Source organism: Zea mays, chromosome 3, assembly GCF_902167145.1.
Source record: "Zea mays cultivar B73 chromosome 3, Zm-B73-REFERENCE-NAM-5.0, whole genome shotgun sequence".
NCBI lineage: Eukaryota > Viridiplantae > Streptophyta > Magnoliopsida > Poales > Poaceae > Zea > Zea mays.
The window spans coordinates 210,844,483-210,857,316 of NC_050098.1; the positions used below are offsets into that span (position 1 = coordinate 210,844,483).

At 51.6% G+C, this 12,834-nt stretch overlaps 3 protein-coding genes across 3 annotated transcripts; 2 read left to right on the top strand and 1 right to left on the bottom strand.

Annotated features, from left to right (window-relative positions):
• The first annotated feature begins 2,444 nt into the window (after window positions 1-2,444).
• LOC118471912 (mitogen-activated protein kinase kinase kinase 17) lies at window positions 2,445-5,835 on the top strand. The gene is made up of 2 exons (XM_035966595.1): window positions 2,445-4,286; window positions 5,716-5,835. Exons 1-2 carry the CDS (start codon window positions 2,784-2,786, stop codon window positions 5,833-5,835), a joined length of 1,623 nt encoding a protein of 540 aa, XP_035822488.1. The 5' UTR covers window positions 2,445-2,783.
• LOC103652526 (retrovirus-related Pol polyprotein from transposon TNT 1-94) lies at window positions 5,584-11,842 on the top strand. The gene is made up of 3 exons (XM_020550504.3): window positions 5,584-5,856; window positions 7,578-8,432; window positions 8,540-11,842. Exon 3 carries the CDS (start codon window positions 9,460-9,462, stop codon window positions 11,809-11,811), a length of 2,352 nt encoding a protein of 783 aa, XP_020406093.2. The 5' UTR covers window positions 5,584-5,856; window positions 7,578-8,432; window positions 8,540-9,459; the 3' UTR covers window positions 11,812-11,842.
• Window positions 6,342-6,835, bottom strand: LOC100276137 (uncharacterized). Its single transcript, NM_001328557.1, has one exon. It carries the CDS (start codon window positions 6,775-6,777, stop codon window positions 6,496-6,498), a length of 282 nt encoding a protein of 93 aa, NP_001315486.1. The 5' UTR covers window positions 6,778-6,835; the 3' UTR covers window positions 6,342-6,495.
• Window positions 11,843-12,834: the final 992 nt, after the last annotated feature.

Below are 12,834 nucleotides of genomic sequence, written 5' to 3' on the forward strand. Positions count from 1 at the left end.
GACGTCACCATGCCCCCGCCCCCGCCAGTCCGCCGCCATCGCGCGACACCACCAACTGCGCCCGAGCCCTCGCCTCCACACCTGTCCCCACGCGCGGCGCAGCGGAGCCATCAACGCCCTTCCCCAGCCGGCTTCAACGCTGATGGAGCCATCCTCGCCCCGAATCCTCGTCGCAGTCGACGCCGCGCCTCCCATCTACGCCTGCCTCCACACCCGTCCCCACACGCGACGCAGGCCGAGCCATTAGCGCCCTTCCCCAGGCCGCCTTCAACGCCGTCACCACGCGCGGTGCAGGCCGAGAGCCATCCTCGCCCCAAATACTCGCAGCAGTCGACGACCACCTCCCATCTACGCCCGCCTCCACACCCGTCCCCACGCGCCGGCTTTCGTCACCGACCCACTCCTTGAGTAAGCGTGTGAGGCACCCTGGTCCATGGGCGGATTTCGGCGTGAAGCGCCTCCGCCTGCACGGCCACATCGAGGGCTCAATCGACAACGCCAGGGCCAAGCCTAAGGTGGAAGATCTGGTGGTGCCAACTAGCAGCCATGGCACCATCGTACGCCAGCGTCATGTTCCGCGCTCAGCCACTCCAGGAGGACGGCCGCTCCACGCACGCCCTCCACCTTTGCGCCTTCTTCTCTCTAACCCAGGGCTGGTGCCCTCCCCATCCACCTTGCCATCCACCTGTTCGAAAGGGAATGGGTCTGGGCTGGTGGTGGCAGCAGATACTTCCTCGACGTCGGCACAAAAAGGCATATTTGAGAACTATTGTGATCCTGGCATCTTGGTAATGAATTAGTGATACTATATTTCTGACAGGTTGACTCTTCAGGTCAATCTAGGAGTGTATGTAGCAGATGGAAAATATGAGCTATCGTTTTTGCATTAAATTGTTCCAAGTTTCAAGTAGGCATTTTAGTTTCTTTTAATTATTTTTATACTACTGAATTTGATGCAAAAAGTCTCCCCCTCTTTAGATCTACTTCCCTTGTACGTGAATTCCTTTTATCTTTCCAATATTTGTTTCCACGATCATCAGACTTTTTCTTCTCTTGCACGCCATTAATGGCAGCAGCGATCTCTTTTCTCGACGCCCTCACCTCTCTCTGCTGTATAAAATGCAAGATCACGGTCTTCTTCCCCCACCTCAACCGAGCCATATCCCCTGCTCGCTTCTCCTTTTTGCATCGCATGTTACTTGCTGCCAGCTCGACGTACGCCCTCCGTTCGCGACGCCGAAAGTCTCGCCGAGCTCGCTGTTCATGTGCACCCTCTGTTCGCGACGCTGGAAAGCCGTTGCCATCGTCCAAGTTCGTCATCATCACTAACTGTTGCGTGGTCGAGCCATGTGCGCCTGACATCTGAAGCTGTGTCGAGTGTCGCTTCTCCTTCGTACGCTGCTCCACGTCAAGTTCGCTCGCGTCGTGATCTTCTCCCTTGTCGTCACGACGCCGTGGTCGAAGCCCCGACGTGCTCCTTTGCCCTGCTAATGTTCCAAGGTACAAATTTTGCATATCATACTGATGTTTGTCGTTCTGTTTCTATGTTTCATATAAATTTTTTTACTACCGTTGCAACGCACGGGCACCTACCTAGTATTTCTATTATTTTACCTCGGAAAACAGTAGGAAGATCTAGGCATCTAGCTAGCTTTTGGGCCATGATTGGAGCTACCGTAGACGCGCGACGGTGACAACTGGTAGATCCGTTGACGTGATGCCGGCGCCCATGTGCTTTATTACGGTGTAAAGCGCTTCGTACAAAGAACAAACAAAACTGCGTAACCATCATTTAGCCAAAACCGCACGCCGGAGCACATGGAAGACGAAAGATCTTTTTTTCATCCTCTATAAACGGCGGGAATCTGCTGGCCGGGGTCAGCGTAGGTCGACACCTCGCACTCGCGCCTGCCGTGCCGTCTGCCGAACAAAAAAAGCGTGCTGTGCCTGAGACGCCGCGCCCTGGGGGCTCGATCGCCTTGCCTTGCCCCCACGGCAGGCTCTCTTCCGGGAGGCATCCACGTCGCGAGAGGAACTGGGATGATGGAGCGGCGCGCCGTGAGATTGCCCGTGAAGAAGGTATACACAGTACGCACGCACGATTGAAGAAAAGAGAGTGCGTAACGCGACGGACCACCGGTTCATCAGTCCCTCACTCCTTCCAGATCAGATCCAGGCCTTATCCGCTGGAGCAGTGAGGGAAGAGGGGCAACGGAACTAGTAGTAGTACTGGTCAGTGGTCACATGCGGCTGCGAGGGAGGAGGGGCAGGGCAACTACCCAGCAGCCGGCTCTGCACGTGGTTACCAATCAGACCCGGCGGCCGGCGCACAAGTGTTGAGAGGATGCACCTGCCCGGCTGCGAGAGACCGCGACCGACGGTCTGAACCCGTCGTCGCAGCCGCAGGTAGTAAAAGGCAGCAGGAAGAAACGCCGGAAACAGAGCGAAACCCCACGACCAGAGCCGCTCCTACAAGTTCGTTACACCTTCCTTCTCAGGCACGGGCGCTGCTGGTATGCGGGCGACGTGGCTTTCGCTCAGAGGCTGCCGCGCCGCGCGCACAGAAGCAAACGCTTACGCACGCGGCTATTTCCCTCCGCCACCCCTCGGTTTCCGCACGTGTTCCACGCCCCCGCGCTGCCCGTAGAAATAGACCTTCCCCTCCCGGCCTCCCCTCGCCACCACAGTGCCAGACGCACGCAAGCACACCACACGCCCTCACAACTCGCATCCATCGGGCCTCTTCCACTCCACATCGGGAGCCGCAAGCAGAAGCAGAACCAATGACGACGACGACCACGGCGAAGCAGCTCCGGCGCGTGCGCACGCTCGGCCGCGGCGCGTCGGGCGCCGTGGTGTGGCTGGCCTCCGACGAGGCCTCGGGCGAGCTGGTGGCGGTCAAGTCGGCGCGCGCCGCCGGGGCCGCGGCGCAGCTGCAGCGCGAGGGCCGCGTCCTCCGGGGCCTCTCGTCGCCGCACATCGTGCCCTGCCTCGGCTCCCGCGCCGCGGCGGGCGGCGAGTACCAGCTCCTGCTGGAGTTCGCGCCGGGCGGGTCGCTGGCCGACGAGGCCGCCAGGAGCGGCGGGGGCCGCCTCGCGGAGCGCGCCATCGGCGCCTACGCCGGGGACGTGGCGCGCGGGCTGGCGTACCTCCACGGCCGGTCGCTCGTGCACGGGGACGTCAAGGCCCGGAACGTGGTCATCGGCGGCGACGGGCGCGCCAGGCTGACCGACTTCGGGTGCGCGAGGCCGGCCGGCGGGTCGACGCGCCCCGTCGGGGGCACCCCGGCGTTCATGGCGCCCGAGGTGGCGCGCGGCCAGGAGCAGGGCCCCGCCGCCGACGTCTGGGCGCTCGGGTGCATGGTCGTCGAGCTGGCCACGGGCCGCGCGCCCTGGAGCGACGTGGAGGGCGACGACCTCCTCGCCGCGCTCCACCGGATCGGGTACACGGACGACGTGCCGGAGGTGCCCGCGTGGCTGTCGCCCGAGGCCAAGGACTTCCTGGCCGGCTGCTTCGAGCGCCGCGCCGCCGCCCGGCCCACGGCCGCGCAGCTCGCGGCGCACCCGTTCGTCGTCGCCTCCGCCTCCGCCGCCGCCGCCATCCGCGGCCCGGCGAAGCAGGAGGTGGTCCCGTCACCCAAGAGCACGCTGCACGACGCGTTCTGGGACTCGGACGCCGAGGACGAAGCGGACGAGATGTCGACGGGCGCGGCGGCCGAGAGGATCGGGGCATTGGCGTGCGCCGCCTCCGCGCTGCCTGACTGGGACACCGAGGAAGGCTGGATCGACCTCCAGGACGACCACTCGGCCGGAACTGCCGACGCACCGCCGGCGCCCGTCGCGGACTACTTCATCAGCTGGGCGGAGCCGTCAGACGCAGAGCTGGAACCATTCGTCGCCGTCGCCGCCGCCGCAGGTCTCCCGCACGTTGCAGGAGTGGCATTAGCAGGCGCCACCGCCGTTAACCTGCAGGGCAGTTATTATTATTACCCGCCTATGCATCTAGGCGTCCGCGGAAACGAGATTCCACGCCCGTTGTTGGATCATCATGGCGACGGGTTAGAAAAGGGGCAGGGATCCCACCGCGTTTGTAACAGAGAAACAGAAAAGGTAACAATGAAACGAATTTCGTTAAAAAGAAGAGCTGCTTTCCTTCTCGACCAGCATCACGTGCGATCGCTGGACAAACTGGAATATCGTCCACGTCACGACCGAATGCTGCGTCGACGGCAATCTATATATCGGAGCAATAGCGTCCTTGGTTACGACGTTAGCAAAGGTAGGCAGGTCCGTTGGCGCCGTGCGGTTTGCATTGCCGTTGCTGCCTGATCGAATGCTATGCTATCGCGACATGCTCGTGCTCCGCTGCTCGCTCCAGGCTGCATTGCATTGCATGTCTGGAGTGGACATCACTGGATCGACTAGGATGTCAACGCCGAGATCCTCGATCTTCGGTGGGGAGATCCGATGCGTTGCAGCAGCCTTCCCCTTTTTCGTGACGGACGGATGGCCACCTCGCCGTCGCCGGCCCCTGATGCCTCACGCGCGATGTGATGTGACGCTGAGACGAGAGACACAGCACACATGATATCAGCGCCTCCTTTGATATATATACGGAGTGGTTTGTTAGGCTGCCACGTCGAGACGAGCGTGGTTTTCCTTCGCTTGGATAGCTGGATCTCCTCTGCTTTAAATCACTGGCACGTTCTGTCCGGCTCAGTTCGATTAATATCTATTCCGTAGTCCCCGTTTCCCTAATTTATGGCCCGTTAGGCAGGCTGAACTGAGCCGTCCGGGGAACGTACGTACGTACGTTCGGCGTGACGGATCTGGCACATGCGTTCGGTTACGCAAATTGGGCATGTGCGCACATTTCGTTGCCTAAAATAAAAACAGGTCCAAAAGCGCTACCGACTCAAAAAAGATCCAAGCGCGCGCGAGCTCGCTCGTGGCTGAATTATTATTAACCGAGTCCGGGTCTGCGATTTTGCTCGCTCCCCGGCGACGGCCGACGCTTTCGCTCGTGGCTGAATACTGGTTGCTGAGGCTGGATGTTGTCGTCCCTGTCAGGACCTTTTCTTCTTCTGCGTATATTTTACTCTTGTAAAAACAGCACGGGTTTGTTCTCCCCATTCTTGGTATCTGGCGACTTTTCAGAGAGGTAGCCGGGGCCGGGGCGGCGTAAGCACTAACGCCAGCGCCGGTGCGCGCGGGTGGACGAACGACGAGGCAGCAGTTTGGCACGCCAAGGCGACCCCTGACAGTCAGTGTCTCTTACTCGGCGGCGTCTGAACGCAGCTGAGATTTTTTTTCTTCTCCCTTTACTCACTCAACCCACGCTCTCAGTGGCCAGTAGGCAAAGTAGTTTATCCTCCCCCCGGACGCACATGCTGACATGTCACATGCGTGCACCCTGTTAAGATGTGTCCTCTACACTAGCCGATTAACAGTAACCGGGGTAGGGTTAATCCTAACTGTCTAACCGCGCCCCTGATCGGGGGGCTATCCTAACCGTTGGTTGCAGCCCCCGGTCACACGACGCCATATAAATAGATTAAGGGGGCCGACGAGTTTAGCCAACGCTAATCGCTCGACCACAAACCCTAATCGACACTTTGAGAGGAACCGATCCCCTAGGCGCTCGGAGTGACTGGGATCGCTGTGACTATGTCTCAGATCCCCGTTATCCCACCGGGATCTGAGATTCCCCCTGCAGGCAACATTGGAGGAGCTGATCCACCGCCGATCAACGACGGGAACCAATCTCCTCGACACCAGCAGGGAGATCGACAAGAAGGAGGAGGCGGGTCTTCGCTGCAAGACGCCGCCGCAATGATGGCTAGGAACAACAACGGCGGTATGTTAACTTATACCCCTCAGCAGAATAGATCTACTCATCATCGAGGTATTTTAGACACGGATTGGTATTCTAGGGACTTAGGAATCGATCCTAAGCACCAGTAATTTCTAACAATGGTATCAAAAGCGCCACCTAAGAACCCTAGATCTCCTAATCCGCATCGTTTTATGAGATCAGAGAAAGGTCTAGGATATATGTGATGAACTCATTTTTTTTATAATCATTCATCACCCCTAGAACAGAGATTAGAATAGAAAGAAATAGTTGATGCTCTCGGGTTAGGGTTTTCCCTAACCCTAAGATTTAGTTTTGGCCATGATAAGAGACACAGTGTCTCGGCCTCAAACCAGAGAGATCACATAACTGTCTAGGGTTAGGGTTTATGACCTAACCCTAATCGGTACATCTGTCAACAGAGACAAAAGAGACTCGTGATTATAAACCACGGTCAAGAACAGATAAGAAAAAGTCACAGAATAAAATTACGGTTAGAACCCTAATTTTTTTTTAAACCGCGTGAATGTGCATAGATGCACTAAAATCATCACAGAAAATAACAGAAATATCGCGGGGCCCGGATCTACAATTTTTTTCCTCCAAAACTCGATCCCATTACAAGATATCCATCTCATATATTTAAACACACAGTAAGGGATTCGAGTAAATGAGGACTAAATTCGAGTTCAATTGCACAGTGCAAATGTCTAGTTCTCCTTGGCGACCGAGTAATAGTGCGGCAAGTAGAAACGAAAAAAAAACAGAAACCAAACAGAGAGTGGGCGGCTGTGTGGCTCTGTGCAGGGCGCAGTCGGCCAGAGCCAGCCGCTGGTGCTTCCTGGCGGCCGAACGAAAGTGAGCGACAGGAACAAATTGAAAGACAGAAAGGGAGGAGGTGATTAGCAGGGCACGGTCGGCCATGCTTCCTGGCGGCCGGTTGTCTGTGACGGCTGGAGAAGTGAAAGAATGAGTTAGGGTTCCTCTCTATCCCGAAATTCACGGCTTATATAGATCTTGCTACAGTACACGGTCAATCCGGACCGTTGGATTTCATCTGACGGCGCAGATGAAGGCGGGGATGGTCACCTGCAGCGCGCGTGTGGGCCGGATTGGCGGCCCAGGCCCAGGTTGCGGCCTGGGCGCGCCTCGCCTCTCTCACGGCCAGGCCGAGTGGGCCGTTCAGGCTGGGCCGCCAGCGGCGAATTGGGCCGCAAGGCTGACCAGGGCCGAAATGGCTTCAAATTTTTTCTGGAATTTTATTTTCTATTTCCAGAAATTAGAAACACAGAAAAAAATTAGAAAAACAGTGCAGAAAATTTAGAATTATATTTTTCCAGTTATAGAAAATTTCAGAGATATTTATGGACTATTTTTATTCCGCTGCGTACTTTGGTACTTTTATTTATATTTTATGCAATTTTTCCAGTTAATTATGAAACCAACGTGGATTGATTATTGCTTAAATTGCATAGAATTCAGAAAAATTTGTGGTGATTGAATATTTTAACCAACGTTGGATATTGTTACCACAATTTAATACAAGTTTATGTTTTCTAGATCATCCAACGATGGTTTAGAAATTTTGTGATCAGAAATTTTCATAGATATGGCATGATTATTATTTGACCAACGTTGAATATTTAATTCATGCATGTTCTATGATTCAGTATTCAGTATTTATTTCAGATGTCCTAAATATTTTCTATTTTAATTTTGCAAAGGTGCTCATACCGCCATGCTCATTAGCCAGATTGCTCAGATGAAACCGCTAGATGGTAGTAATTACCATTCTTGGCGGGAGGATATAGACATGATAACCACAGTGGGTGAGATAGATTACGCACTGAGGTTTGATAAACCAGTTGAGCCCACAGTGGGCACTCCCAACTATGACCACAGGTGGATGCAATACAGCATCGACAAGGTCAAGTGGGAGAGATCAAATGACAAATGTATGATTATTCTTAAGAGGAGCATCAAGGAGCCTCTTAAGAGTTCCATACCAGAGTGCGAGACTGCCAAAGAATACCTTGAGAGGGTAGCCTCTCATCACCAAGGGTCTTCTAAGGCTTATGCTTGCTCTCTAATGACAGAATTTGTCAATGCAAAATACGATGGAAATGGTGTCAGACCATTCATTCAGAAAATGATATCCATCGTAGCTAAGATAAACAAGTACCTCGGGTCTCCTTTACACGAGGAATTTGTAGTATTTATGATAATGAAGTCTCTGCCCAAGGAGTTTGAGACTTTTCACATACAATACAACACTAGTGTCACTGATAAGTGGAATATAGACCAACTCTTGGCACAGTGTGTCCAGGAGGAAGAGAGGTTAAAGCAGACTGGAGACTCTGTCAACCTCATCAAAGGCAATATCCCCAGATAGAACAAGAACTCAAAGAAAAAGTTCAAGAAGCAAGGTAAACAGAATAACCAGGCTTCGTCGAGCAATAATAATCAGCCAAGACAAGGAGGCAGTTTCTCAGTTCCCCCTGATACCTGCCTCTATTGCAAGAAGACAGGTCATTACAAGAGAAAGTGCCCTGAATTCCTGCAGTATCTACTAGAGAGTGGTAAGGACCAAGTTACTTTTGTAAATGAGTCTTTATACTTAGAACATCCCAGTTATTCTTGGTGGATTGACTCTGGTGCAACTGTTCATGTTGCAAACTCTCTACAGGGACTCCGTACAAGCCAAAGGCTCCCAAAGGGCCGAAGAACAATTAGAGTGGCAAATGGAGTTGAAGCAGCAGTCGAGGCCATTGGAGATATACATCTTAAATTAGTTAATGGTTTTGTACTGTTGTTGAGAGACGTACTTTATGTACCTTCCTTGCGAAGGAACCTTATTTCGGTTTCTAGATTAGATGATCAGCACATTCATTGCCATTTTGGTGATAGACAGTGTGTCATTCAGTTTGATAATAAAGATGTTGGTCTCGCCATCCGACGAGATATGCTTTATTTACTTTCGCAAAGTGATGTTGTTAATGTATTAGATATACCAGAAAACGATCCAGCCAGCAGTGGCAGGAAAAGAAAACGAAGTGATGGAGAAACCTCGTCGAAATTATGGCATTATCGTTTGGGCCATATTTCGAGGGGGAGAATAGAAAGTCTTGTTAAGGAACAGATTCTCCATCCCCTAGACTTCACAGACTTAGAGCAATGCAGAGATTGCATTAAGGGTAAATTCGCGAAGCAGATTAAGAAAGATGCTAAGCATAGTACGAGAGTGTTAGAAATTATTCATACAGATATCTGTGGTCCTTTTCCAGTTAGGACAGTAGATGGGTTTAATTCGTTCATAACCTTCACAGATGACTACTCTCGCTACGGTTATATTTATCCCATTAAGGAAAGATCAGAAGCTTTAGACAAGTTTAAACAGTTCAAGGCTGAAGTAGAGAATCAACACGATTTGAAGATAAAGATTGTTCGATCAGATCGTGGGGGGAGTACTATGGGCGCCATACCGAGTATGGCCAGGTCCCAGGACCTTTCGCGAGGTTCCTAAGAGAAAACGGTATTGTTGCTCAATATTCAACACCTGGCGAACCACAACAGAATGGGGTTGCCGAAAGGCGTAACAGAACGCTAATGGATATGGTAAGGAGTATGCTAAGTTACTCTAACCTGCCATTGGGTCTATGGATGGAGGCTTTAAAAACCGCTATGCATATACTCAACAGAGTTCCTAGTAAATCAGTGGCTAGAACTCCATATGAGTTGTGGACTGGCAGAAAACCCACGCTCAACTACTTCCATATATGGGGTTGTCCAGCAGAAGCTAGAATATTTAATCCTGGACAGGGAAAGCTAGATGAGAGAACCACTAGCTGCCATTTTATTGGCTACCCTGACAGATCGAAGGGTTACAGATTCTACTGCCCTGACAGACAAACCAAGTTCATAGAAACCAGACATGCCATTTTCTTAGAGGATGACATGATCAAGGGGAGTAAGGTACTCAGAGAGGTTGACCTTCAGGAAAAGAGGATATATGTCCCGTTTCCGATGGTTGAAGAACCATACTTCTCGATACCCACTGTGGTTCCACCAACAGTCACACCGACTGTGGGTGAAACCCCTGCTGCAAATGTGGCATCATCTAGTGCAACTACTACAGAGCAAGTAGCTTCACCTTCTGCGCATATTGGCCCTGAGCCAGTTGCACAGGACAGTTTAGAAGATGATGATAGTGTTGCGCCAAGTGATGCACCATTGCAGGAGCCCCAGGTAGAATCTGAACCAGAACCAAGTCTCAGGAGATCACAGAGACTCAGAAAATCTGCGATTCCTGATGACTATGAAGTCTATGCAGCAGAAAACATAGAATGTGATGAGATTCATATGAGTGAGGACATTGATACAGAAGGTGATCCCACTACATATGAAGCTGCTATGAGAAGTGCAAATTCATCCAAATGGTTATCTGCCATGGAAGATGAATTAGAATCCATGAGAATGAACAAAGTTTGGGACTTAGAAGTCATTCCCCATGGAGCCAAAACAGTAGGCTGTAAATGGGTCTACAAGACAAAGCGTGACTCCAGAGGGAACATAGAAAGATACAAGGCTAGACTTGTGGCCAAAGGGTTCACACAGAGAGAAGGCATTGACTACCATGAAACCTTCTCACCTGTCTCAACAAAAGATTCATTCAGGATCATAATGGCACTAGTTGCTCATTTTGATCTAGAGCTCCATCAGATGGATGTAAAGACAGCATTCCTAAATGGAGAGTTAGAAGAAAACGTGTTCATGGCACAACCAAAGGGTTTTGTTGTGAGCGGTAAAGAACACATGGGATGTCACTTGAGGAGGTCCATTTATGGATTAAAACAGGCCTCCAGACAGTGGTACATCAAGTTTGATCAGACTATAAGAAAGTTTGGTTTCGAGGAAAACAAGGAAGACAATTGCATTTATGCAAAATTTAAGAAAGGAAAGTATATCTTCCTTGTTCTGTATGTCGATGACATACTCTTAGCTAGTAGTGATAAGGATCTACTAGCGGAAACAAAAGGGTTTCTTTCCTCGAATTTTGATATGAAAGACATGGGAGAAGCCTCTTATGTTCTTGGAATAGAAATTCGCAAAGACAGACAAAAGGGAGTACTAGGACTCTCACAGAAGTCATATATAGAAAATGTACTAAAGAGGTATAATATGCACAAGTGTAATGCCTCGCCTGGTCCAATAGTCAAGGGTGATAAGTTTGGGGAATATCAGTGTCCCAAGAATCAGTATGAGAAAAACAAGATGAAGTCAGTACCATATGCTTCAGCTATCGGAAGCATTATGTATGCTCAAGTATGTACTCGCCCTGACTTAGCTTTTACCACCGGGATGCTTGGACGCTATCAGAAGAATCCAGGCATAGAACACTGGAAAGCAGTCAAGAAGGCTCTAAGGTACCTTCAAGGTACTAAAGGTCTCATGCTTACGTACAGAAGATCTAATTCCCTACAAATAGTTGGCTATGCAGATGCCGACTGGGGAGGGTGTAGAGATACACTGAAGCCCACTTCAGGGTATGTCTTTATGCTCTCTGGGGGAGCTATTTCTTGGAAGAGCTGCAAACAGACAGCGAGAGCATCGTCGACAATGCACGCTGAGTTTGTAGCTACGTATGAGGCAACTGGACAGGCGATATGGATAAAGAAATTCGTACCCGGATTAAGAGTGGTTGATAGCATAGAGCGACCACTGAGAATTTACTGCGATAACGAGCCAGCGGTATTTTTCTCCCATAACAATAAGTCAAGTGGCTCTGCCAAGTATATTGACATTAAGTGTTATATTGTTAAGGAGAAGATTCTGGATCACACCATTCAAGTTGAGCATATAAGAACCCATCAGATGCTTGCGGATCCGCTCACAAAAGGTCTTCCACCCAGCGTGTTTAGTAAGCACGCAGCCGGCATGGGATTAAGGGAGTACCTATGATCTAGAATCACAGGGGCTACAGATTGCAACCTAGTAAAATCTTTCGTTCTGAAGCAGGGGAGCATGTTGTAGTCAATGAGTGCAGTGATACTTAATAGATCATTGTCACGCATTGGTCTCTATGTGTAAACTTGTTAAAGGACGGAATTAATAAAAGTTTGAGTGTGAGGTATGTAGTGAACAAAGGGGAGATTGTTAGGATGTGTCCTCTACACTAGCCGGTTAACAGTAACCGGGGTAGGGTTAATCCTAACTGTCTAACCGCGCCCCTGATCGGGGGGGGCTATCCTAACCGTTGGTTGCAGCCCCCGGTCACACGACGCCATATAAATAGATTAAGGGGGCCGACGGGTTTAGCCAACGCTAATCGCTCGACCACAAACCCTAATCGACACTTTGAGAGGAACCGATCCCCTAGGCGCTCGGAGTGACTGGAATCGCTGTGACTATGTCTCAGATCCCCGTTATCCCTCCGGGATCTGAGATTCCCCCTGCAGGCAACATTGGAGGAGCTGATCCACCGCCGATCAACGACGGGAACCAATCTCCTCGACACCAGCAGGGAGATCGACAAGAAGGAGGAGGCGGGTCTTCGCTGCAAGACGCCGCCGCAATGATGGCTAGGAACAACAACGACGGTATGTTAACCTATACCCCTCAGCAGAATAGATCTACTCATCATCGAGGTATTTTAGACACGGATTGGTATTCTAGGGACTTAGGAATCGATCCTAAGCACCAGTAATTTCTAACACACCCATCTTCGCCTCCAGATCAACACTAGTAACCCACCCAGAGCAGCCACTGGGCAAGGTCCCAGGCGTCCAAGGAGAGTGCAGCCGTGCAGCGGTGCAGGTCCTATCTGGTCGGAGGGAGGCGCGGTCGAAAGGAAGACCCCGAGCCGCCGGCGGCCCCGAGAGATGCCGAGCGCGGGCGTCACCGGCGCTGCCGACGCATCGTCGCCTTTTTGCGGCGTCACTGTTCCCGCCAGCGTCCTCCAATGGTTCGGCAGTTCTGGTTGCC